Source organism: Pogoniulus pusillus, chromosome Z (assembly GCF_015220805.1).
Source record: "Pogoniulus pusillus isolate bPogPus1 chromosome Z, bPogPus1.pri, whole genome shotgun sequence".
In the NCBI taxonomy this organism is placed as follows: domain Eukaryota; kingdom Metazoa; phylum Chordata; class Aves; order Piciformes; family Lybiidae; genus Pogoniulus; species Pogoniulus pusillus.
Window position 1 is genome coordinate 63,605,367 of NC_087309.1, and position 27,183 is coordinate 63,632,549.

Below are 27,183 nucleotides of genomic sequence, written 5' to 3' on the forward strand. Positions count from 1 at the left end.
AAATTCAGTTCATATTGATGTCATGAACTTTCCCAAGGCATGAAACTGCAGTCTTTTTACCAGCTGTACAAACCTTTTGCGCTGCAGTTAATTGGTGAACACTGGAATTAGGAATGAGTATTCTGGAGTTTGTCACATTTCCCTTCCCTATTCTGTTACTTCTCTTAGTCCTTCCTTAAAGAAAAGACTTAGGTTGCAGAGTCTAGAAGTCTAGATGTTCCAAATACTTTTTTTTTTTCCTTTTCATCAAATAGTCATATCCATCATATCACCAAGTTGTAAGTTCAAAATGCTGGTTTCATTAGGCAGATGAGACATTACTGGTTAACACATTACAGGCATCCAGGAGGAAAGGGACCTGGGGGTACTGACAGATAGTAGGCTGAAGATGAGCTAGCAGTGTGCCCAGGTGGCCAAGAGAGCCAATGGCATCCTGGCCTGTATCAGGAACAGTGTGGCCAGTAGGACAAGGGAGGTTATTCTTGCCCTGTACTCAGCACTGGTCAGGCCACACCTTGAGCACTGTGCCCAGTTCTGGGCTCCTCAATTCAAGAGAGATGTTGAGGTGCTGGAACATGTCCAGAGAAGGGTGACAAAGCTGGTGAGGGGCCTGGAACACAAACCCTCTGAGGAGAGGCTGTGGGTGCTTAGCCTGGAGAAGAGGAGGCTCAGGCCTTTACACCACTCATAAGTGTAAATCAAAACCTCACTCTGTCTAAACCCTTACGCAATTATAATCTATTCTTGCATAAATTAAGATAATTTCAACAGATAATTAAAAGAAAATGAGTATGAGTCTGATTCTATAACCTTTAAGACAAGAAAATTACTGATTTCAGTCAGCCTCTTTGTGTGTAAGGGGCACTGAATTAAATTCCACATTCCTAATGCATCATGTGTAACTGTCAATCATGTTTAGTAAACCGCAATTTTACAATGTTATAGCATAGAAAATACGTGATTTTAAAAAAAATACTTCTTCAGCCTTCTTTATTAGTAGCACTCAGAATCCAGGAATCTAAAATATGATGCAATCTGCACATAATGCAATTGCAGTATATATCTCTACAGATATCTATCATCCATCTATCTAAATTATATACTGTTATCTAATATCTACATATACATATCCATACATATATCACATAAATGTCCATAGGAGTCTGCTGCATAAGTATCATGTATATATACTTACATGTAGGTTTTATATTGACAATGGAAAAAATTGATTCTTTTGTATTTGAACATCTGTAATGCTCAGCTTTTACAAAACAGATGCCTAAGCAAATCCTAGAATAAGTAAAGAGCTCCATTCTGTATATATGCTGATAAGAATAACAGGTCTTTAAAGTAACAGCTTTTTTATTACTCTTATTCTAGAACTGTTCCACTATTCAGAACACTTTTCTGTGAAAATATCTCTATAGAGCATTTAAGAAAATATTTAAAAACACAAGTTATGAAGGTAAGGCTAAATTACTTCATCTACATGGAGGACAGAAAATTAAAGGGGAATTTAAAAGTACTGTCAGAATTCCTCAGAGCAAGGATGAAGACTCATGTTATCTTCTGTATAGTGCCAAGCATGCTATCACTTCCTAGGAAAATAAATAAATAATCCATAAACTAGAATTCTTCAGGCATGTCCACTTCAGTAACTATATAACTTCTAGATGATGCATAGATCCCACAATGCCAGTAGCAAGAGAACACAGAAGCAGGCAGTATTAAATCCTCACTCAAAAGTAGTCCTGGAAAATGTAACAATTCACTTTGGAACCCAACAGATTATTAAATTCTTCAGACAACCAATCATACATATTTATGACTACCCTCTTAAAAGCATGCCTGTCTATTTTTTTGCTATTGTGGTTTATTTATTTTCTCTTTTGTTTGCATATTTTATCTCAACCAATCTACATGTTACTATGTAAAGCCACCTTTTTAAAATGGTCTTATAAACAAGATTTTCCTATTTGCACATTACACTGTCAGGACACTTCCCAACAAAATCATGATCACAGTCCTATCTCACCTACCACCATCACTTCACCTACCCCTTATAAGATACATTGCTAAAGAAGAAAAGAAATAATTAAGGACCTGCTAACTTGGATCTTAGTTCTTAAGACAAGCAATAGCCCTTAAAACTTGACAGTTGTCTTTGATGACCACATCAGCCTTGCAGCTAGCTAACCTCAGTATTTCCAGTATTTAAGGTATTTCCTACAATAAGCATAAGCAAGTACACATAAATACTATGGTACGAAGGAATCAGCATTTTTCAAATAGAGGACACATCAATTTTTTAATTTTCCCAACATCATCATTTGCTTTCAACATGCCTCACTAAATTTACTTCATATCCTTCTACCCTTTTGGCACACAGTCACTATGTCTATATGAAAAGTTAAAAGTAAAAAATCCGTTCCCTGGGTTAGGAAACATGCTCTGCTTTATTTCCTACCTGAAGGATGTAACCTCGAACATAGTCTCGAAGTGTCCAGCCTAAACCGTGTAGAATATGCAGCACCTCCTCTTGCTTCAGTACACTGAAGAGTCGATCAAGTAGTATCTTCAGTCGCACAGGCACAGCCTGAGTACCGTAAAGCATCAGGCTGCTGATGTCAAACACAACGTTGGACTGCACAATCTCCACTTGGGTTGGGTGGTAGAGGTGCTGAGTACTAAGCTTGTCCAAGGCTGAAAGAGATTAAATATAAGAGAAGAGCTGAAGGAAACAATGCCAAAGAATTATCTTAATACATCAATTTGGATGATGTACTTACTTTCCAGAGAAATACCATCTGAAAAATACATAGAATCAGAGTGGTTTGTGTTGGAAAAGACCTTTAAAGTCATCTACTCCAAACCTCTGCAATGAGAAAGGGCATCTTCAAGTAGATCAGGTTACCAAGAACCTCATCCAACCTGACCCTGAATGTTTCCAGAGATCAGGCTTCTACCACCTCTCTGGGCAACCAATTTCAGTGTCTCATTACTCTCCTAAAATGTGTTCCTTATGTCCAGCCTAAACCTCCCCTCTTTAGTTAAAAACATTGCCCCTTGTCCTGTCACAAAAGCCTCTTCTGAGGACATTGTCCCCATCATTCTTGCAGGCCCCTTTTAAGTATTGAAAGGATTCTTCTCTTCCATATGTTGAACAACCTCAACTCTTGCAGCACTTCCCCGTAGGAGAGGTGTTCCAGCTCCTTGATAATCTTTGAAGCCCTGCTCTTGACCTGCTCAAGTAGGTCCACGTCCTTCCTTCTTCAGAAGAATGGAAAATTAAGTCATACGAGGAGCAGCTGAAGGAACTGGGATTATTAAGACTGAAGAAGAGGATGATGAGTTGTGCTAGTTTGAGCCTAGCTAGAATGTTTTGGTGAGAAGAATTAGATTACAGGCTGTGAAAAGCAAACAATGGTGATGTCTACTTCACTCATAGGCTTGCTGAGATGTATAAGAACAAGAACATAAATATGGATAACAGAGACGCTTTCTGGGTTTTGTGAGCTGCATCTCTCTCTCTAACCTAACCTGCCATCTGTGTGACTAATCCATCTGCTTTCTATCTCCCCTGGCCAACCCTCCAATCTACCTTGAGCATAAAGCAAAGTCCTGGGTAAGGTAGAGGGGTAGGAGGAAGGTGGAAGGGTGGTTGTGAGCCCCTCCTGGGGACTCTGGTTTTCTGGGAGAGGTGTTGTATTTCTGTATTAACTTTTAACTTTTATGTTTATATATATATTGTAAATGTCTGCTTGTATATTGTGCTAAGCTGTAAATATGAAGCTCCATTCAATTTCCAGAGCTGATGAGTCTAGTCTGGGTGATTTTCCAAAGTGCAGGGGCATGGCTAACACCCAAACCATCACATGAGTAAAGACATTGCTCTCTAAGGTTACCAGAAAGGAGGTTGTAGTGAGGTGGGTGTTGGTGTCTTCTCCCAAGTAACTAGCAATAGGATGAGAGGAAACGGGATCAAGTTATGCTAAGGGAAGTTTAGACTGGATATTAGGAAAAATTTCTTTACAGAACGCACAGTCAGACATTGGAACAGGCTGCCTAGGAAAGTGGTGGAGTCAGCATCTCGAGATGTTCTAAAGAAGTGTATACATGGCACTTCGGAACATAGCTTAGTGAGCATGGTGGCATCAGGTTGATGGTTGGACTTGATGATCTTAGAGGTCTTTTCCAATCTTAATAATTCTATGATTCTATGTCACTGATGAAGATATTTGGTTCCAAATACTGGTCCCAATACAGAGCAGTATTTTCACAGCTGTGGTGGAAAACAGGTCTAGTTTCCAAAAGTCACAATTAACTGTAGTTCCTACAGCAGAGGGATGTTCAGCTAAGCACCAGAGATGACAATACTCATGAGCTCAAAAGAAACTACAGAAAAGTTACGATTGACTGATGACCAAGGCTGAAGCTACACAGAACTGATTGGAACAGACAAAGGTTTAAGACTTACCCTCCAGCATGAAGTAGGGAAAACAGATATGCTCAAACCTTCAGCCTTTTAAACAGGTTAAAAATAAGTCCCCTGATTTACTGTAAGTTCTATCATTAATTCACTGCTATTCAAGTTTGTTAGTTTGTTTTACCCTTTTTTGTGAATTTCATATTATCTACTGCTACCTGAATAATTAAGAGATGAGTAGAGGTTTACAGAATGAAAGTAATTCTTATCCCCCTGTGAAGCTGAGTGTGACAGAATTGTGCATGTGTCATGCACTTCACTGAGTATCAATATTTAAATTTAATTTTCATTCCACTTTATGGACTATGTTGCATCACCTAAGCTTCTCACTGCCTTCTTTAATCAAACCTTTCTGTATATTTAAAATAATTTTACGGGGACTTCCTCTCCTGTACTTTGGTTTCTTCTTGCTTTATGGTCACTGGAGAGTTCATGTACTCTTGATAAATTGCTTTCTTACATACAGAGCGCAAAGGCCCTTATCATTTACTTGCTGGCTTCATTCAACACATTTACTCCAAGGAATACTTCGTCAAAGAGTTCTGGTTTCCTTATACTTCAGTTCTTGCAACTGATTTGTCTGATCTTCCTTATTCTAGTGGTTAAGTCAACTTTGAATAAATAGTTTTAAATATTAATTTAACATTCAAAAAAGATAAGGAATTGGCAAGCCTAGGGACTACAGTCTTGTGTCTCTCCACAGGACATTTATACTGCAGAATGTGAAGGGTGGGATTTTTCTTCCAAAAGATCCTCTTCCAAAGTACTTCAGCCACGTAGACTCCAAGATGTGGTACTGATATATTTACAAGGTCTAATGAACAGGGTTTGACTGAAGCTTAAACACATCAAATACTTTCTCACTTTTTTTTTTTAGCTCCCTGTACATATGATAACAAATGTTAGTACTATAACAGGTGTGTCATCAAAGTACTCAGCTAAAAGAGCATATAAAATTAATTTTGTTACTGTGATAGACTTTGCTGTATATGATGATAGGTATATATATGTACCTGCAGGGGTAAAGCAGCTGTTTGAAGGAGTGAAATAAAAGTTTTTGTTGTTATTATTATTATTATTATTATTATTATTATTATATTAATAGTACTCACAATTAAAATAATGTAAATAATATTAGTGTTCACAGATGTAGCACTTTCTACATGACAATCAAAATAATTAAACAGGTCTGGATCATTTTGAGCTTTCCACACTCACTCTTATAGAATAAGAATAAGGGTCCAAAAAGCTTAACTAGCTTCTCCAAGTTTATTCAAACTTAGGCCAGAGTCAAGACCTAAATGAGTATTTTCTGAATATTCAATATTTTTTACTCACTGCATCATACTACGTTTGTAATATATCTTAATATTTGGGTTTGTTTCTCTTAACTGTGAACCTTACACCTTCAGTGAGAAAAAGCAAGTTCTTCCAGCTAAGGACTTGGCTTGCTGAAAATTTTAAGGTAAGGATTCTACTTTTGTCCAAAGTTGGAATGTCTGAAAAATGTTTTTTATCTAGAGATTCAAGGGTGGAATATAAAACCCATAGCTCGAATGGGGTTACAAAACTCTGTGGACATTTATACACTTCTTGTAACATGACCACTCTGAAGATACTAGACTTGGAGACACTGAGATGGAATAGAATTTATAAAGGTTTGTTGTTGGTTTTTTTTTTAAGTCCTTTTAAGTCACTAAGCACACTCTTGGATCAGTGGACAGAGTTCTTCACAAGATGCTCCATGCTACTCCATTTATCCGCAACATTCACCCTCAAGAAATATTACCTACAGGTACGCACTTCTCAAAACAAGCACACAGAGTACCATGTTGGATTAACATTTCAAATGACAGTGAAATTGTCTCCAGTTTTAACTACTGAACTTATTTTGCACATTATGTAATTAATAAGCAGTCACTCTTATCCTTTTGAAGTGCGAATCAGGATATGTGCTGAAATTTTAATTTATAACACAAAGTATCTATCTTTTCCATAGGTGTGTGAACTAAAGGCAGGATTCATGCTATAGATGACAACAACTTAAAAAAAAAAGCCATAGACAAAGGAAAAGAAATGTATTTGGAGCCATAGGAGAAATACCAGTAAGGTAAGCACATGAAATTCTTTCAGATCATTGGCTGTTGGAACCTCTTGAACTTGGTAAGATAATTAAATGTTTTGCTATAATTAGTAACTTAAAAATAAACTATCATGTTTCTACAAAAGTGATTGCTAAGGAAATAGTCAACCATGTATGATTTCTTAAGTGCTTAGGAGACTTCAAGATGAAACATGCTGTATAAAAGAATGAGTTTTATCATACCTGAAAAATGACATAAACAGATGTGTCCTTATTAAGAAGGTATCAGAGACTGAACATCATAAACCACACATTAAAAGTCCCATCCTGGTGCCACGAGAGGTATTAGTCATACTTCTTAAGACTTTCAGTGGGCTCAAAAGTTCACTCAGAAAAGTCTGGACATGTTTGTGACTGTTTGGTTGCAACCTGCAGAATCTTTTCTAAAAGCATGGCTATGATGGGTTGAGCTAGGTGTTTAAACTGAGAAGTCTACCTTTTAAGAATCCAATTTGATTCTCAGAGCTGCCCCAATAGTCTGCTATTTACCTCAGTGAGAGTGGAAAGCTGTTCTAATGAAAGATCTAATGAATACTAAAATCACATACTTGACAAGTAATCAAAATATTTGTGGAAAAGCCTAGAAAAACTCCTGTGTTTTACTATAACATCCCAGTGTGAATTCTAAATTTTGAAACACTTGTTTCAGAAATTTTAACTGTTAAAAGAGGATGATAAAGAAGACATTACAGAAGACTGCCCTCAGCACCCTGAAATCACTAGTTGTATAATTAGTATAGCAATTGGGAACCTTTCAGTAATTTTTTTTCTTGCCTACCTCTGAAGTATCAAGCAGGCAGGCTAGCTATTAGATAATTTAAAATATTTCAGTTGGCAAGAACCTGCAACAATCATCTAGTCCAACTGCCTGACCATTTCAGGAGTGACCAACATATAAAGCACATTACTAAGGGCATTGCCCAAATGCTTCATAAATGCTGACAGACTTGGAGCATCAGCCACCTCTCTGGGAAGCCTACTCCACTGTTTGTCAACCTTCTTGGTAAAGAAATGCTTCCTAATGTGAAACCTGAACATCCTCATGTTGGCTTATCCACTCTTTACCTTCTGGAGTAGTAAAGAGAAGCCCCCAGACTTTAATGAGAATCTGATCAGTATAATCTGAATTATAAAAATATCTTTGACAATCTTCACATTACAGCCCATGATATTCTTGTTATGCAAAATCCCAGGATAAAAACCCCAGACTTTGGACCTATTTGTAACAAAACTGCAAACAAACTTTTATGTTCTGCTTGTGGTTTTGTTTGCTTTTTTTGGTTTTGGTGGTTTGCTTTTTGTTTGTTTTGTTTTATTTTGTTTTGTTTTTAAATGTACTGAAATAGGGAGGGGAAAGTTCAGCGTTTGTATTTTACTGGAGTTTTGGGACACTGTGAAATTCAAAGGAAATTAAGTACAAAAGGTACATTATAATACAGCTCAACTACTTGTTCAATTTATCAAAAGACAGACAATAAAGTGAAAATACTTAATTTCATCTAAACTGTGGCCAGTTCATAGGCTCATCCTTTTTTTTTCTAGCATACAATGGGTGAGGTCAACCAAATTACAAGACATGCTGCTTCTGAGTCAATTCCATTTTTGTTAAGAGAGAGTGATTTCCCATTGGAATGGGCTGCCTAGGGAGGTGGTGGAGGCACCGTCCCTGGGGGTCTTCAAGAAAAGACTGGATGAGGCACTTAGTGCCATGGTCTGGTTGACTGGATAGGGCTGGGTGATAGGTTGGATTGGATGGTCTTGGAGGTCTCTTCCAACCTTTAGAGGTCTTGGTGATTTTTTTTTTGTTTGTTTGTTTGTTTGTTTCAGCAGCTACAATGAAAGCATGACACTTTGCATTTACTGAATATAAAAGAATTTTAAATACTTCAGTTTCAATGTGATCTGAGTTGCAAATACACATCTATGCAATTGATGAAAAGTCTTATGAAAGGGATGAACAGGTCCTCCTCTCAGCTGATTTGCTGGACTATGTATCTCAGAATACCACAGAGAACAGTCAGTAGGTTGCAAAGTACAAGTTGTTATGGATCTGATTCCATTCTAGTTTTTAATCTGAGCTCTGCAGTAGTTCCCATCTAGATTTTTCTCAAATGCAGTCTAGCCAGGTTTCTATCTTATTAAAGAGGGATACAGTTGGGCTACATACGCATAACAATAGAGAATTCTATAAACACCATTGTATTTCTAGATTACTAGATTTGTTCAAGAGTCAACAAGAAAATCCAAAAGATGCTTTATGTAGTCTGTGTCTGGACAATAGAGCTTTCCAGACTTGTCTTTTTTTTTGTTGTCTTTTTTTTAAAATCTAAATAACTGGGCCACTTTTGGCATCAAGAGAAACTGAAATTGGCAGAGAGATTATACCACACCAACATAAAAAAAGATTCCATAATACTTTTGCAACAACAGCACGTCAAGTATAGGAAAACAGATACAGAATTATTAATGGCACTGTAGTTTGCTGTTGATTTTAGTGGAGCACGTGAACAGCTTCCCATTTTCAGAGTTCATGACTTTCCTCTTTTCCATCAACCACAGAAAAAGAAGTTAAAAAGCCCTTTCAAAAACAGCAGGTAGCTTATGAATGACTGAAATGCTGAAGAGATGGGCAAACTACTGCAGTCATAAGAGTGGTCTAAGCCTCTGTCATCTCAGCTAACCATATTTCAGGATGCAGTTTTAATACCACCTGCAACATACTGTAATGTTTATTTTGTAGGTGGAAAAAATTGCTCCTCTAAAACAGCATGTTTAGAAAGCAACTAAGTACAAGAAAACTTGCCAGTATCTTCTGAATGGCTCAAATATCTTTATGGTGGAGGAAACTATCTCATTCAACCCTGGCACAAGCAGAGAGGGCATGCAACATTAACATTTATATAGGTGAGTGAACATCCTGAATCAACCTGGATACGAATTCCAGCTACAACAGGCATCATTCAGCGATGTCCATTTTAATTCTGTCTTCCTACCTTCCACAGTTTAACTCAGATAGAAGAAAAATGTTCACTAAGACATTGTGGCTTTCAAAAGGTAATGGAAGAAGGCTATGTAAAGCAGTCTCATTCATAGGTAAAACCAGTTTTTCCCTCTGTCTTTTCCCATATTTGAAAACTAGTAACAGAAACCATTTGCCAAATGCATTTAGTCTCTGACAGAGGGACACATATGTGATCTTCTAATTTACAGCTTGCATGTACAGATGTTCACACTTAGTAAAAGGATTCTTAATAACATTTTAAAATTAGATGTGTGTTGATAATAGGTGTTTCAAACCCAAACAACACAGTAACTAAACTGATAAATGTCTTCATGCCTCACCATGCCTTCCTCTCTAGCATTTTTATAACAGATCAAAAAAATACCCCAGGACTTCAGTTGCATGTACACAAAATATGTTATTAAAAAGAGTCTGAATGAAAACTTTCATTATTTTTACTGCCTATGATCTGATTCCAAGTTGCAACATTTAGATTACTACTAGGTTTATGTAGCCGAAAGCAGAACCACAGTTTGTTCATAGACATTGCTTGCTGTCTGCAATTTTTTTTTTATCCCTTTGCAAAACTTTGAACCCCATCCAGCTTTGACACACTGCTTCTTCAGTTAATAACTATCAAGTTTCCCCTTGTCTCCTGTCTGCTTTTCTTTGAGGCAATTGCGCACTCAGCACCCCAAGATAATAACACACATCTATAAGATAAAAGCAATGGCATTAATGTAATTGTCTGCCTTTCTCTCTTTAGCCTAATCTTTTTTTCCTTTCAGTTTTGACTGCCTCTGTGACACCTGTTTTTGTCTCCTCTGATCCTACGACAGGTTTTCCGCTGACAAGGTTTTTGCCTCACAGAGATTCTGCCAGACAAGACCATAATAAAATATGAACAACTGCTTGTCAGAGTTTCTGCCAATGCTCACATGGAACAGGGAAATTTTTAAAAAAGAAAGAATTTTAAAACCACTACTTTTTTTTTAAAGGGGCCCTGCACTGGTTGCTTTAGGCCTGTCAGGAAAGCAGCCTCTCTAGCCAATTCCTGCAAGCCAAACAGGTGTTTTCTGTTATGTTTTCTTTCTATACAAGAAACGTGATTACAGAAGTAAAAACCATCATCAACAACAACCAAAAAAAAACCCAAACCAACCCACACACAGACCAAACAAAACACAATCAAAAACCCCCCAAAGCCCCCTTTCACCTAAAAAATGAATGTTAGACCTAACTTTGTGCAGTGGTACCTTAGGAGCATGATTTTAATTTAGAAATTACATTTTTAACAAATAAATAAAGTCTTAGGCTTTTTTTCCCCTCCTCTATCTTGACAGCTAATGTGCTCAAAGGAACAAGCTGTAAAGGACCTTCATTCCCAGTTCTCAATAAAACATCTGTGCTATAGACAACTCCTGAATTTGCATGCTGCCTGAACGAAGACATCTGATTAGGGGGACTGAATCTTGTAGTCCACTTCATCACTGTCTGTATTTTCCCTATTTGAAGGAGGACTTCAGCACTGATGACTATTCTGATGGAGAAACACACACAGATTAATCATGTCAGTATTCCAATACAGAATTGCTTTTATATGTTTTGGTATCACCTGACACCTCTGCTAGAAAGAGCAAAGACTGTTTAGTTCATGGTCTCACATCCCTGAGTGCGTAGCCTTCATCACATCAAGTAGCTTGACCAGAGATGTCCACCTTGCATTTTCAGTCCTTAAATCCAGCACCTCTAGCTCATGTCTGGACCTTCATTCTCTGTAGAGTCATCTAAATGGCCCTCAGATTTATGTTACAGCCCTGTCTCTAACCCCATCTTCTTTTGTTCCTGATTGAAGCCCCTACATGGAGCATCCTTGACCTGAATTACTCCATTGTGATGTCTGAGACTGTCAGCAGACCCAATTACTAGGCACATGGTGCTGTCTGCTGTAATCAGACCTCAAGGAACTGTACCCATAGTGTAGGCAAGGCCAGTGCTGGAGTTGACCTCGATCCTGTCTCAGATGTTTTTGCTGGGCAGCACCACTTTTGCTGCTCCCTGACACATGAATTGATAGTGTTGTTGTTGAAACCTACAATTCATAAAGGAAGCCATTAAATTAATATATCTCCTTCTATTACTTTAACTAGTCATTCATCTCCAATCTTTTCTATCTTTTCTCTCCAAAGCCAAATGCTTCCTTCCTATCAGTGATTAAATGGCTGGTGCTGGTCTCTTCTCATGGGTAATTACTGATAGAACAAGAGGGAACAGCCTCAAGCTGCAACTGGGTAGGTTTAGACTGGACATTAGAAAAAACTCTTCACAGAATAGGCATTGGAACAGGCTGCCCAGGGAGGTGGTTAAATCACCAACCCTGGATGTGTTTAAAGGTTGTTTAGATGTGGTGCTTGGGGATACAGTTTAGGGGTGAACCTTGTAGAATAGGGTTATCAGTTGGACTTGGTGAACCTGAGGGTCTTTTCCAACCTGAATATTTTTCTGATTCTGTGACCTTAAAAACATTCCCTTAATAATAATAATTAGGTAGTCCTTAATATGTATCATCATGGTCCTTATAATCATGTGGTTGACATACCATATACAGCGAGACAGAAGCACATTTGGGAGTTCTGCACTGTGGTCTGGATTTGAAATATTTCCACCTTAATCCAAATGCATCTCGAATTTCATGAACTGTATCTCACATATATATTCACAGAAAGTCTAGGATGCAGGTGATTTCTGAAAATTGCCTGGTGCAGGCTCCTATTGAAAGTAGGGTTTCATATTAGGTTATCTCTGGCCCTGTCAAGCTAAGTCTTTGATATTTATGGTGGGGGAAATTCCACCTTTTCTCCAGGCAACCTAATCCATCTATTATGCAGCTTTGAAAACTGTAACAAAAATGCAACAGGCACTGCTCACCTGTTAACATCATTCTGTGCCGCAGAGACATTTCACAAAGGCAAGCCAAGATCATGGTGGCTTCTCAATCTACTGTGTAATTCTGGTTCAAACTTATTAAATGTTCTCCCACATGTGCTAAATGACCTCAGTTTTCCCAGAAAAAACTGCTGTCCTAAACTTTCTGACAGCTGAGTATGTTCAGACCCTAGGAAGACTGGTTCCTTCTGTTAGTTCTACCACTCAAAAACATCAGCCTTTCCCAGCCCAGTTCATGTGCTGTGAGCATTTAAAAAACCTCTTGTTAAATAGACTTCACAAAAATTTACTCCAATATTAATATAGGATTCTAGTATTATCTTTTTTTATTGCTAAAATTCAGATGAAAAATGGAAAATAAAGTAATACTATTGTCTGCTAAATTAATCTGAGGCAAATTTCCTCATAATGTTACAACTTAAATTGAAATTATTCAAAACAGGCAAAAGAAAAAGAAAGAAAGAAAGAAAGAAAGAAAGAAAGAAAGAAAGAAAGAAAGAAAGAAAGAAAGAAAGAAAGAAAGAAAGAAAGAAAGAAAGAGAGAGAGAAAGAGAGAGAGAGAAAGAGAGAGAGAGAGAAAGAGAGAGAGAAAGAGAGAGAGAAAGAAAGGAAGGAAGAAAGGAAGGAAGAAAGGAAGGACGAAAGGAAGGACGAAAGGAAGGAAGAAAGGAAGGAAGGAAGAAAGGAAGAAAGGAAGAAAGGAAGAAAGAAAGAAAGGAAGAAAGAAAGAAAGGAAGAAAGAAAGAAAGAAAGAAAGAAAGAAAGAAAGAAAGAAAGAAAGAAAGAAAGAAAGAAAGAAAGAAAGAAAGAAAGAAAGAAAGAAAGAAAGAAAGAAAGAAAGAGAAAGAAAGAAAGAAAGAAAGAAAGAAAGAAAAGAAAGAAAGAAAGAAAGAAAGAAAGAGAGAAAGAGAGAAAGAGAGAAAGAAAGAAAGAAAGAAAGAAAGAAAGAAAGAAAGAAAGAAAGAAAGAAAGAAAGAAAGAAAGAAAGAAAGAAAGAAAGAAAGAAAGAAAGAAAGAAAGAAAGAAAGAAAGAAAGAAAGAAAGAAAGAAAGAAAGAAAGAAGAATCAAACAAAGGTTTTCCACTGAATTTCACATTTTCAAAACAGAAAGCCAAGCTAAAGATACCCATGGCATTATTGTTACTCTGTAATGTCTGAAAGTAGTATGACTGCTATTCTTGCAGTGAAATCCTATCTTAACCTTATGAATCTGTATGGAATGGAGTGGTAGAGTCTGTTTCATTTAGAGCTCTCAATTTGTGTTCTGCTTAACCTATTGAACTCTGGCTAATTAAGATGTTCCTATAAACAATTAAGCTTCTTGTAGGATCATTAAGAAGATATAAAAATTTATGATGTAATAAAGGTAATAAAATTATAAAGTGGTTAGCACATCACAGCAATTCATGTGCAGCACCATAGGTGCTGAAGAGAGACAAGTAAGCAGGTACTGTTACATAAACATCCAGGAGAATTGTGGATGCATGTCGCAGAAGTACACCACTGCTGCCCCACAAATCCATTGGTGATCTGCACTCTCAGGTCCCTCAGAATTTAACCTGTCCATCTAGGAACCAAGCAGCAAGCACCAGACAGTCTTTTGCTCCTGTGTGAAGCTATGCCATGTAGTGAACTTCCTACCACTACACTTAAGAGAGCAAGTGCAAGCATTTCACTTGTCCAAAAAGATGTCTTTGTGTCTTCATTTAGTTAGCTATCACCCAGTGATCATTCCCCAGACTCTAAACAAGAAGGGGAATCAGAAAAATGAAAAGAAACTTGTGGCTTGATACGGGAACTGGTTTGACAAATTAGTAACAACAAACCCTAGCATTAATACTAATACTAATATAAAGTCCACAAAGTTGTAACTCAGCCCACATAAGTGTCATGACCTGTGCACGTACAGTAGTAAATCCTTGAGCTGTGAGCACCACAGCTCCGGTGAAAGCACAATGGTCAGAGCAAAGAGGAGAGCAGACCTCAGAAGGACAGGCAAGACCTTTCAGGCATGGCAGCCACTGAGGAAAAACAAACTCAGCAGTTTGTAGTGAGTGTGACATACATGGTATGGAACACTTCTGTTAGCCAGCTTTGTCAGCTGCCCTGGCTTTTGCTCCATCTAGCTTTAGCATTTGGCTAACTCAGAACTGCTACAGACCTTGGCTGATGTGGAGACCCACATACCATGGCTAGCCACAAATGAAAACAGAGTGCCTTATCAACTTTGTTCTCATCAAACTGGGTCTTCTTAAAAATGCTGCTTTCCTGAACAGAAAACTAACTCTGTTCCAGTGAAATCAGGATGCTTTACTATGACTGGAAAGAAGATTTTCAAGTGTGAATTAAAGAACAGCTTTAATTGCCACTATTCCCTCTTGCACATAGCAAATCTATTTTTTTCCCAACTGGATTCTCTCCTTCAGAAAATAGGATAAGATATCATTGTCCAAGATATCTTGTAGCATTTTATCCTATAGTGTTTGGTGTATTAAATGAGATGGAGGGTTTTCTATACAATGTAGATTTTAAAATGCACTTTTCAAATACCCTTAATCTAAATCTCTCTTGAATTTTATAGCTAGCCAAGGGAGCTCATAGCTACAAAAGTGGCTTTGTAGGTATTTCTGAGTTACCAGATAGTGATGTACTCTATGAGAGACAAACTGGGATTAGTAAATGAAAAGTTTTTCCTGTAATACAAAGTTCACAATGAGAAAGGGCTTCACTTTGAGACGTGAATACAGTCCAACCCAGCAGAAAAGGGCACTGTGCTTCAAAATGGGCCATGGTCTGTTTAGGGCTTGCCAGGCACTAGAGCATTCCTCAGCCAACTGCTTAATATATGGTCAGAGATAATTTCACCTGACTATGTTCAAGGAACACTAGCATAGTCAATCCCATAAAGCAGGGAGGGGACAAGGAAAAAAGGCCTATCTTCTTTGTAATTGCATTAAGATGTTCTGTGGATGACAGGGAAAAGAAAGAAAAAAATATTTTAATCTGAATAGGGCCCCCCAAGGAAATCCAATGAGGTATAAGCATAAGCATACATAAATCAGAGCCTGTGGTTTACTCCCAGGGAAAAACCTCACTCAGCACCTGATGAAGTGAAAGCTTTGACCATATGCTTATGTATGTATCAGCTGAATACAAGAACGGAAAAAGAAAGGCCTTATACTTGCTCTTGCAACAGCTAAGCATTGTTTTCTTCTGGTCACTTGTGTCTTATAAATCTTGGAAACAATACTGTTTGTCTTGGATGCCCTAATATGCTGCATTTACCTCAGCCTGACTTCCACTAAAGGTAATCTCAGAGTAACCCAAAGCAAACAATACATTACATCATTCTTACTAATGTGAAAGGGTTTAAAATAAGATAGTGGGTCAGAGTACCCACAACATAACAGAGTGTATCTTCACTATGTATCTGCACTGGCTGCATTGAGAATTGCTGCTGAAGGGAAGCAAAAAAGGATGGCACAGGCAGAAGGAGGAATTTAAAAAGTGTTTACCAGTAATGAATGTTAATCAGGTAAGGCTGCTGGAATCAACTGAGTAATGAAAAATATGCCTCAGCCTTCAGGGTCAAAAGGAAGTTATAACAGATGAATTAAATTGATTTTGTCAGGAAAAGCCAGAGTAGATCTAAAATAGTCATGAAGAGCTGCTCCTTGTTATCAATGAATTGTAGATAATTACTTAGCTAAAAATCTCTATGTGACTAAAAAAAGGATTGGTCTATGCTGCTCTCAAGTAATTTTTAAAGACTTTAAAGAATTCAACAAACTGGACAGAAGGAAAGAAGTATGTTTGATTTTATTTTCTATCCTATGGAACAACACAGTCATAACACAATTGTTTTACCAGTAGCCTATAATGATGGGATTGCATTTATCTTTTCCTTTTTAGTATTTATATTTTGCTATCTCCATTTTTTAACTAAAAAACAAGGTAGCTCTACCTGCTTTTAAAGAGACATTAAGATCTGTGGTGGTTTTGTTTTATTTTTTTAGAGATAATCTTCAACTTTGCAAACCTGAATTCCTTTCATGTAATAGCTTTGGACAGAGACAAGAACTTTGTGGATTTTTGTTTCAATACAAAACTCCTCTTCCTTCATGCCTCATTCTCACACAGCTCACATTCAAAATATAAACCCTCTCCCTGGACCAAGTTCCCTTCAGCAACCTCAAGGTAAGAGAGGCATGCAATTTCTAAACTTCCACAGCATTCTTCTTTTCCTTCCCTCAATTTATATACAACCATCTTTCCTTTGTTTTGATCTTCACATTTCTTTTACCTGACAATTTTATGAACTGCCCTGTAGAAATTCAGAAATCTCAAGGCACATGTGTCATGCATATTCACTCTGTGCTGGGTCAAGAACTGGCTGGATGGCAGAGCTCAGAGAGTGGTGGTGAATGGTGCCACATCCAGTTGGCAGCCAGTCACTAGTGGTGTTCCCCAGGGATCAGTGCTGGATCCAGTCCTGTTCAACATCTTTATTGATGATCTGGACAAGGGGATTGAGTCCAGCATCAGTAAGTTTGCAGATGACACCAAGCTAGGAGCAGGTGTTGATCTGCAGAGGGACGTGGACAGGCTGGATGGGTGGACACAGGCCAACGGGATGAGATTTAACAAGGCCAAGTGCAGGGTTCTGCACTTTTGCCACAACAACCCCATGCAGTTCTACAGGTTGGGGACAGAGTGGCTGGAGAGCAGCCAGGAGGAAAGGGACCTGGGAGTACTGACAGTAGGCTGAAGATGAGGCAGCAGTGTGCCCAGGTGGCCAAGAGAGCCAATGGCATCCTGGCCTGCATCAGGAACAGTGTGGCCAGTAGGACAAGGGAGGTTATTCTTCCCCTGTACTCAGCACTGGTCAGGCCACACCTTGAGTACTGTGTCCAGTTCTGGGCTCCTCAATTCAAGAGAGATGTTGAGGTGCTGGAACATGTCCAGAGAAGGGCAACAAAGCTGGTGAGGGGCCTGGATCATGAACCCTATGAGGAGAGGCTGAGGGAGCTGGGGTTGTTTAGCCTGGAGAAGAGAAGACTCAGGGGGACCTCATTGCTGTCTACAACTACCTGAAGGGAGGTTGTAGCCAGGTGGGTTTTGGTCTCTTCTCCCAGGCAACCAGCAATAGAACAAGGGGACACAGTCTCAAGTTGTATAGGCTGGATGTTAGGAGGAAGTTGTTGCCAGAGAGAGTGATTTGCCATTGGAATGGGCTGCCCAGGGAGGTGGTGGAGTCACCGTCCCTGGAGGTGTTCAAGAAAAGACTGGATGAGGCACTTAGTGCCATGGTCTAGTTGACTGGCTAGGGCTGGGTGATAGGTTGGACTGGATGATCTTGGAGGTCTCTTCCAACCTGGTTGATTCTATGATTCTATGACTTTATGTCAGAGCATTCTCCAGTTTCTGGTGGAGGTTGTAATTTTCATTGTTAGTGTCATTTACAGTAAGTAAGTATGAGTATTAAATAAGTATCAGTGGCAGAAAACTTATTTCACAAGAGAGAAGCACAACCCACATTGCAATTCTCTGAGCATGAATATTCACTGAATGGCATCTTTAAAACTGAAAAGTAGTAATGGATTTGCCCTATGTGCCAAAATCTACCAGTTACTGTAATTTTCAGTAAAATGGAAAGGAACTTAAAAGTTACTAGAGAAAAGGCCTGGCCAAGTCTTGGACTGGATGTGGGGCCTCATGTGCCTCAACATACCTCGGAGAGGCACTGAAGCCTACCTGAATAAATAGCCCAGTTCCGAGCTGGGCTAATTAGCATGGCACAGATGAAAGATCACCAAAGGACAAGGATCAGATTTCTCTAAGAGGGAAAAAAAAAAAAAAAAAAAGGAAGACAAAAAATGTTCACAGGGTACTTTCCTAGAGTGAACTGAACAGTATGTAATTTAGCTAGTCCAAGAATGTAAAGTGCATCAAAACCATCTGAAAAACATGCTGCTTCTGTCTGATTGAGTTTTACCAGTCATCAGTTTCAGGGCAAGGCAGAGAACTAGTGTTTTCTAATCTTCCAACTTTCTTTGAAACAAGGTAACAATTATTTCAGCAAAATGGTTATGAGAAGGGGTGACTGTATTTCCCACTGATACTGTATTGGGTCTTTTTGTCCATTGGACTAGGTAAATAGAGTATTTCTGCTAGTAATGTGGTAGCTGTTACTCTGAATTCAATGGTAAACATGAAGGGCAAAAGGCAAAGTCAATGAAATCAACATTGTTTTACTTCAGAGCTGCTTAATTCTGCTAGGTGAAGTAGGCTGCAAATAAAGTGGACTTTTTCATTATTTCCATTAAAGTAGGATTAAGTGATTCTTTGTGTTACAGCTAACAAAATGTCATGGTTATTTTCACAGCCAAGTTACTTATATGTTACTTATAATAGAATCATAGAATCAACCAGGTTGGAAGAGACTCCAAGATCATCCAGTCCAACCTATTGCCCAGCCCTATCCAGTCAACTAGACCATGGCACTAAGTTTCCCATACAGTCTTTTCATGAACACCTCCAGGATGGTGACTCCATCACCTCCCTGGGTATCCCATTCCAATGGCAAATCACTCACTCTGTAAAGAGCTTCCTCCTAACAGCCAGTCTTTAATACATATGTTACTTATAATTCATGTTACTTATAATACAAAAAAACAAAAAACAAATTAAAACAAAATCAAAAACAAAAACCAACCAAACCAGGAGGGAAAAAAAAACAAAACACAGAGAGAGAATAAACCAACTCAAGTGCTCACAGAAGTCTTCATATTTTAGTCACCTTATTCCTAAATTATTTTAATGCCACAATTGTCTGTGTTAATATAAATTATCCTTTAAAAATATCAACTACCAAGATTTTAATAAGATTTTTATTTTTCAAAATATGAACTACACAAAGTATCACAACCATTAAAAAAATGAACAAGGAAAAACACCCAATACCTATTTGCCTGCTTGAGGCCTAGGAAATAGCTTATCCAATTTCAGCTCTTTAATTTTTGTTTTAGAAAATAAATCCCTGTCCAACATGACAACATGACAGCCAAGCTTCAGCTGAAAACAAATTAAAACAGCCTAGTTATCTAAATCCCTTTAAAAATCCAGGGATTCATATCAGCCATAACCTGTTCTCCATTGCACACAGCAGTAACAGAGAATGCTGCTGCACCCCACACAGCTTTGGGCACTCACCTCAAAAACACCAATAGTCAGATTGCCACCATAGCACAGAGGTGCAGGGTCAAAACTTGATAAGCTGAACTTTTGCCAAAAAGAACATTTACCTTGCTATGAAAGAACTTCTATGATGAGTCTGTTCATATAATGACAGCCTAATTTTGGCAAATCCAAGAAAAGCAATTGAACTTTTAGGAAACTTTTCCTTTTAAGATACGTGCAGCTCAATGCACAGGAGGCAACAAAAGACATGAAAAAGAAAATGGAAGCATGAAGAAAGAAAACAGGATAGAAGTTGCTAAATAAAGTATCACAGAGTTGGCTGTATGCCTTTTCCTCCTCATTCCAAGAATTCCAACATTTTAAATGGCAGCTAGTAACACAAATTTACTTTGCACAGCAAAAGACTGCAGCTCTAAGCTAATTTTGATCTATTTGGTTAATTATGAGCCTAGATTATCAGAACCGAATAAGTACAGTACTTCCTGTTAGAAATACCTATTCTTTGATAATTACATTCAGTAAAGCACTACATCATGTATCAAGGAGCTAAGCTGAAATTCATTAATAAAAATCAGAAGGAAACCCTTTAATTAAAGCAGCAGGAAATACTATTTGCATTCAAGGAACACCTTCTGAAAATGCTGTGTCAATAGTTTAAAGAAAATCACTTCTGAACAGCAACCTAATTCAGTCATTTTGAAAACCAGGCACGACCCAGTGCAATGAATTGATCAGGCTCCTGAATACTGCCCTCAAAATTCTGAAAAATAGCTATGATCAAGCACTGAGGCAGATGCATCACAGCCTCCAGGAAGTAATTTGTAAGCCTTTGCTTTGCATATATATAAGAAATAGGTATCTGATTTGTCTCGTTCTGCTATAAAATGTAAATACTCCAGACAACTGTACACAAAGTGTACTAAAAAGAAATAAAAATCAGGGCATTCTTCACTTGATGCAGTAGTAAACCAAACACTTTCTAATAATACATAGATAGCTATATTCAATTTTCTATTTGGAATGTTAAACACCTCCCACAAGGCGGCAGGCCACGTATCCCTAATTATCATACTCACCTTTCAACTTTCTGCATTTGTAAATCTGGGACATTTCTACTAGAGACACTATAGCAATCTCACATTACTGTCATGTATCCTGATTTTTAACTCAACTAGTTTACAAGGAAGATTATATCAGGAAAATCTGACCTTTTAAGAGGTATTGGTTAAAAAGAAAATCTGGGATGCCCATATGTGAGAATCTAAGTGCCAGACTCCTGATTTCTATTGCTCACCGGGAGTACACCCTGAAAAACAGCTAGGCATGTCTTCACTATTTGTGGATCAGCAAAACCTCAGATGCTAATTCTACTGAAAGCCTGAAGCATGCTTGAACTATACACATTTTGCAAGGTTTAGCAATTCTTCCAAGAAATTTGTGTCTGGTTTTACTGTGACTGAAGCTATCTCTCTGGGAATTAAGAGGAGTGAGAGTAAGTAGTGTCCTCATAGGGTCTAGTATTTAATGTATCTGAAACCAGCCACCAGGTTGGTGTCATTAGGGTATTTCTAGGAAGGCTGTGTATATCTCTATATTGTGACATAAAACTATGGGATACCTGCATCCCCGATTTTTTTTCCAGGTGTGTGAATGTTTTAAAAAGTGTGTGGTGTTGAATTTGTTAAGCACTCACAATTTCCATATAGTAGCATATTTAGGCACCAATGCAGACAGACAAGAAGTAAATAAGTAGAAAGCAAGTGCATCTTAGGAGGTAAGTATGAATCCTCCATGCCAGGTATCATCAAAAGAAAATAAAATTTATAGAGTATAACCCACTAAATTTCTGGCAGAAGTGAGGAACTAATATTGTGTTTGCTTAGATACTCATAGCCTAGTCCATAAAAAGAAAGCTCCAATACAAATTTCTTCCACAAACATAGTAATCTTTGTCTTTTTCACCTCTGCCCCCATCCCAGATCATTTTAGGTATGCTCTTTATTTGCCTTCTAACTGTGTATATGGACCTCTCTTTCTCACACACAGCTTAATCAAGACTGTCAAGGGAAAACTGCCTACCAAACACATAAAATAGTAAAGAGTAAATAAGACAGAAGGTCTGTAGTGCATTTCAATGCTTTATATAGCATCTGGGTATTTTAATCCCTTTCTTTCTTTATCTACTTAAACATGGGAAGAGAAGTTCAACCCCTAGATCATATACGCACACTTTGTTGAGCCATATAAGACACACTCTTCTCATTCAGAGATCCAAGCTTGTGCAATCTGATGTTGGCAAGTGCGAATTGCCATTAAGCTCAGTGACTTATTGGCTAATGCTTCTTTGTAATACAAACTTTGCTGCACATCTATACCATAAATGTTTTGCCTTTCGGCTAAGCCCTGCTAGAATGGTACTACATCCTGAAAGACTAAGAATATTCTTTTGAGCTGTACACAGCATGTTGAACTCCAGTGGTGCTTGATGCTAATGTCAAAACAACAGACTCTCACTTTTTCATCCCAGAAATTGCTGGGAAAAAAAAAAAGCATGCACATGTATACACACGCAGAAACCCAGACCACATGCACATGTACGTGCAGACAAATAGATATCACTATTGTCTGTATCACTTCAGGTTTTTCTATTTAAAGAAAGACAGAGTAAAGAAGAAAAGCCTGGAAATACACATTTCTTACCATGTGCCACCCAGCCATGTTTACACTGATCACAGGTTCTCAGGTTAATCTTCCCTGGTTGAAAACATTCACATGTGCAATTCACCAGCGTACAGCGGATGGCCTGCAAAAAGAAACAGAAAATAGTAATCTCTTTCTTCTTGCATCAAACTTTGTGAGGGCTAGAAGGATGTTAACTCTGCATCCAAAATAAGGCTTCTAACATTCAAAGCACTGTTCATTCTTTTAAGTAGAAATTAATTTTCTTTCAAAAACATACGTCAGTATTCCCAAGCAATGACAACCAAAATGTTTATTCAATAATAACACAGCCTGTTATCTCATCGAGATGAATACACTTCTAAAGAATTTAAGAGAATTGCTCTATTTCTTTTGGGATAAGAAAGAAGAGAAAAAGAAAAAGGAGAAGTGGTAGGATGAGGATTCTGGAGGTGTTCCACGAATTTCCTGGTTTTCACCAACTACCTGAAAGAAAACACAACTAGTAATATCCGACATAGAAGCATACAAACTTGATTAGAACTACGAAAAAATAAGGAAACAAAAACACACAAAAAAGGAAGACTACAGATCTCTTTCCATTTCCCCCATGGTATCCAAAGGCTAACCTCAAGCTTCCTCTTTGAGGTTCACATAAGAAAAAACTGCACTCTGGAAAGAAGGTCACCAATTTGATGTGTTCACAAAACAGGACGAAAAGATCAAGGTACAAGGATAGGACTGGTCCATAAAGTATCCTGTAAGTTTCCTTTGCATCTATCACTTTTTCCAATATCTAAGCATAACCCTTTACCTCTTAACACTCCCTATTTTACAAACCTGTATTTCTCTGTTTCACAAAAGACAAAGCTATTTCAAAGCAGCAGAACTCCAGTCTCGTGCAAAGACCCAAAATGTGCTTCAGCAATACACCTTATCAATATCTCGTTGCCCTTTTAAAAACTATATCAAAAATTACACAAGTTTAATTTGACAGGGGACAGCTACATTCACAGAAAAGTGAATATAATTTGATGAGACTCATATGTTTTTAAATAGTCTAGAACGTGACCCGTGCACTTCAAACTGCTACTAATAAATTTACAGCATGCATTTAGATGTCATTTGCATGGAGATTACCAAGACAAAGAGCCCTATTCTGATCATTCACGGATTAAAATATACTGTAACTACCAGAGGTGCCAGGAAAAGATATTTCTGCAGATGTAAATGGGCCTAAGGTGGGGAAGTGTACTTGGCGCCATGGCTACTGAGATGTTGAAATGTTACAAAGGCTTTTGACATTTCCAAACAACTTACACCTCCCCACAAACTCTTTCCAAATCAAAAAAGGAATTATCAACTATACCAACTCACAGAAAATTCCATTCACTTTAATTTGGCCAAGCTAAACTCCTTGGTTGCTGACAATTCAGAATGATTTCAAAAGTTTTATCTTTTTACTTATTTATCTGCATCAGACAGCCATTAGAAACCATTTATAGATCATGAATCTGCTTGAAACCTGAATTTCTCTGTTAAATTTCTGTGGTGGAAATCCTTTCTTCCTTCTATTCTATCTATTCTTTCCCTGTTTTGTACCTTCAAAAACCTGGTGGAGAAAAAAATACCCTGCTCTATTATGCCTGACATTTTCAGGCCTCAGTACCAGTGCTACCTGTCTGGTTACTAATTAGCTATGTTCTAAAACACTACTGTACATATGCATAATTAAAAGAACTAGTAATACAAAACATAACAATAGCAAAGAAGTGCTGACCATGCAAGAATAATATATGTGTTTGTGGGTTATGAGAGAAAAAAAAATCTCCTGAAAGGTCCTGGTTCCTGTTCAATAGTTTATTGACTCAGTAATACATCAGGTCTCCACTGGTCAGTAATGATGTTCTTTCTCTAATATGTTCATTAATTAATTAACTCAGTAATTAATTGTATTGCAAGAAGAAGGTACTTTTAAATGGTATTCTTTTTTTCACCATGTTTTCTAAATCTCTGCACCAATGTGACATATATATGTTGTTCATGTGCCACTTATAGTGTGCATAATAGGAAAGATATAGTATACATACACGTACTAGATGAAACTGTGCCATTTGGTGGTGTTGCTTCATTAAAGCTCACCAACATTTTCACTACAATCCTGCATATTTTTGGCCTAGGGATTAGCAGGATGCCTGTAATGGATTCAGCTTGAACCTGAAATACAAAACCTCAGCCTAAGACAGAATTTTATTACACACATTTTAAAAAATCCATTTAGCTGCTGTGAATTATAAGATGGGGGAAGGGGAAAGTTTAGAGATTTCATGTTTCTTTTTTCTTCACGGTATTAAAGACAGTTTGATGGTAAAAAGTGTTGAAGGAGATTAACTAAACAATACGATTTAGTTTCTCCTCCCAAATTCAAACACAAACTTTTAAGAAATGTGAAAATGTCAGCTTGTTCCTCAAATAATTACACCTGAAAATTCTTCAAAAAGAGTTATGAATTTCTTATAAAGTTATAAAGACTGAGATGAAAAACTCTGAAGATAAGTAGTATGGCCAAAACATCTAGCCTGGCCTCACTTTGTCACTTTTTCTTCAAAGGGTGCATTGATGCCAAGTTATAATTTTCATGGTTCTCCTTCCCATCACAGAGAATCTTTGGAAGGATATGCATCTGAATTATTAAGTATCTTTGTCCTGTTTTTCAATTGCACTTTTCTTAGTGACAAAAGTCATCAGTTTTGTAATAGGCTCAGGAATGCCCCGGAACAGAAGCAAGAGATGAACTTGTCATAGCTTCACCTAAGATTCCATAGCATTAATGGAGCCACTCCATTCTCAAGCAGTAGGATTGTAAAGTACAGAAAGGATTAAAGCAAGGGAAAGTGACTGACACTGACCTGTTTGTTGGAAGGCAGCTAAGGGAAAAAGGATCTGAGGGTCCTAGTGGATGGGAGGTTGGCCAGGATCCAGCAATGTGCTCTTGTGGCCAGGAGGGCCAATGCCATCCTGGGGTGTATTAGAAGGGGTTTGGCTAGCAGGTCAAGAGAGGTTCTGCCCTTCTACTCTGCCCTGGTGAAGCCACATCTAGAGTATTGCGTCTAGTTCTGTCCCCCCACCCCCCCCCTACCCCAGTTCAAGAGAGACATAGAACTGCTTGAGAGAGTCCAGGGCAGAGCCAAAAAAGATGATTAAGAGAATGGAGCATCTCTCTTATGAGGAGAGACTGAGGGAGATGGGGCTCTTTAGATTGGAGGAAAGGAGACTGAGAGGTGACCGCATCAATGTCTATTGCAAGGGTGAGTGCCAGGAGGATGGATCCAGGCTCTTCTCAGTGATGCCCGATGACAGGACAAGGGGCAATGAGTGGAAGTTGAGGCATAGGAAGTTTCATGTAAACATAAGGAGCAATTTTTTCACTGTCAGTGTGATAGAACACTGGAACAGGATGCCCGGGGGATGTGGAGTCTCCCTCTCTGGAGATATTCAAAACTTGCCTGGACATGTTCCTGTGTGATCTGGTGTAGGATATCCTGCTCTGTCAGGGAGGTTGGACTGGGTGATCTTTCAAAGGTCCCTTCCAGCCCCTGACATTCTGTGATTCTGTGATTCTGTAATTATGCTTGCATATCTGTTACTGCTTGGGATAGGGAGTAGGGATCCTGGGTGAGTTTGCAGCCGATAAATAGTGCAGCCATTGTTCAAAGCTGTTAAAAAGTAGATATAAAAATCCAAAGGTGTAGCAACACCAAACTTTTGCCAGAAATTTTCCTAAGTATTTTTTTTTCCAGAAATTCCTCCAAGAATGAAAACAGAAGGAAAGAAAAATAAATCAATGACCTTGCACAGTGAGAGGAACAGTGCAGAGGAACAGACACAGGCTCCCCCTGTACCAGCTGATAACTATGTATTTAGATTACTTGCAGGTTAAGGCCCCTAAGTGTACAATAAAACATGGTTTTCTACAGCTTCTTGAAAAGTGCCATTATATTCTATCACATCCACAATCTACAGATAACAACAGTTCTGACATTTTTATACATTACTTCAACTGAGTTCCTAATGTACCACTCTCTGCATTTCTACCAATACTACAGTAGCCCTGAGGACCTGGGGAGAAAATGTACTGATTTCAAATGAATCATTACAGATAGTTCACACAACTGATTCCTTAAGTCCTAAAGCAAAGTTATTTAAGTTTAAAAACAAAATACACATATATAAGAATGGGTTAATAATTGACACTGAAGCATTCAGAAATATCTTGCTGCTCTCTTTGAGATCTTTTCCTGTAGAGTGTGATGCAGAAAGAAGGGAGTTTGCCCAGTATAAAAGCATATGGTCTAGTAACACCTATGCAAAAGTTTGCATGGCTAACCCTGAAAGATGTTAGACTTAACTTCTGTGGGTCTCCCTAAGACTTAAAGATATTCATTTAACATCACTTGCATGATATCTAACAAGTAAATATTATTCTCATATTAATAGGAACAGCCCATAGCAGTAATGGAAAATCAGCCTGTCTGTCCGTTTTGCACAGTTTCAAAAAGATCAGTATAAATAACTGACTATGAAAGGGATTATAGTATGGGAGGAGGAGAACACATAAAGAAGGGATATGATTCCTCCTCTGGACTTCTTACAAATGACCACAATAAAACTTTAAAATTAAGCAGCTTTATGGAAGGATGGAAAAGATTTATAATGTCCTTTATCCTG

The 27,183-nt window shown here is 38.0% G+C and overlaps 1 protein-coding gene across 1 annotated transcript in view; it reads right to left on the reverse strand.

The window, feature by feature from the left end:
* BNC2 (basonuclin zinc finger protein 2) overlaps window positions 1–27,183 on the reverse strand; it is a 359,908-nt gene that overhangs the window by 109,346 nt on the left and 223,379 nt on the right. The window contains exons 3-4 of the mRNA XM_064176653.1: window positions 22,477–22,579; window positions 2,468–2,703 (exon numbers count right to left, since the gene is read on the reverse strand). Coding sequence (XP_064032723.1) covers window positions 2,468–2,703; window positions 22,477–22,579 — 339 coding nt within the window. The remainder of the gene's footprint in view (window positions 1–2,467; window positions 2,704–22,476; window positions 22,580–27,183) is intronic.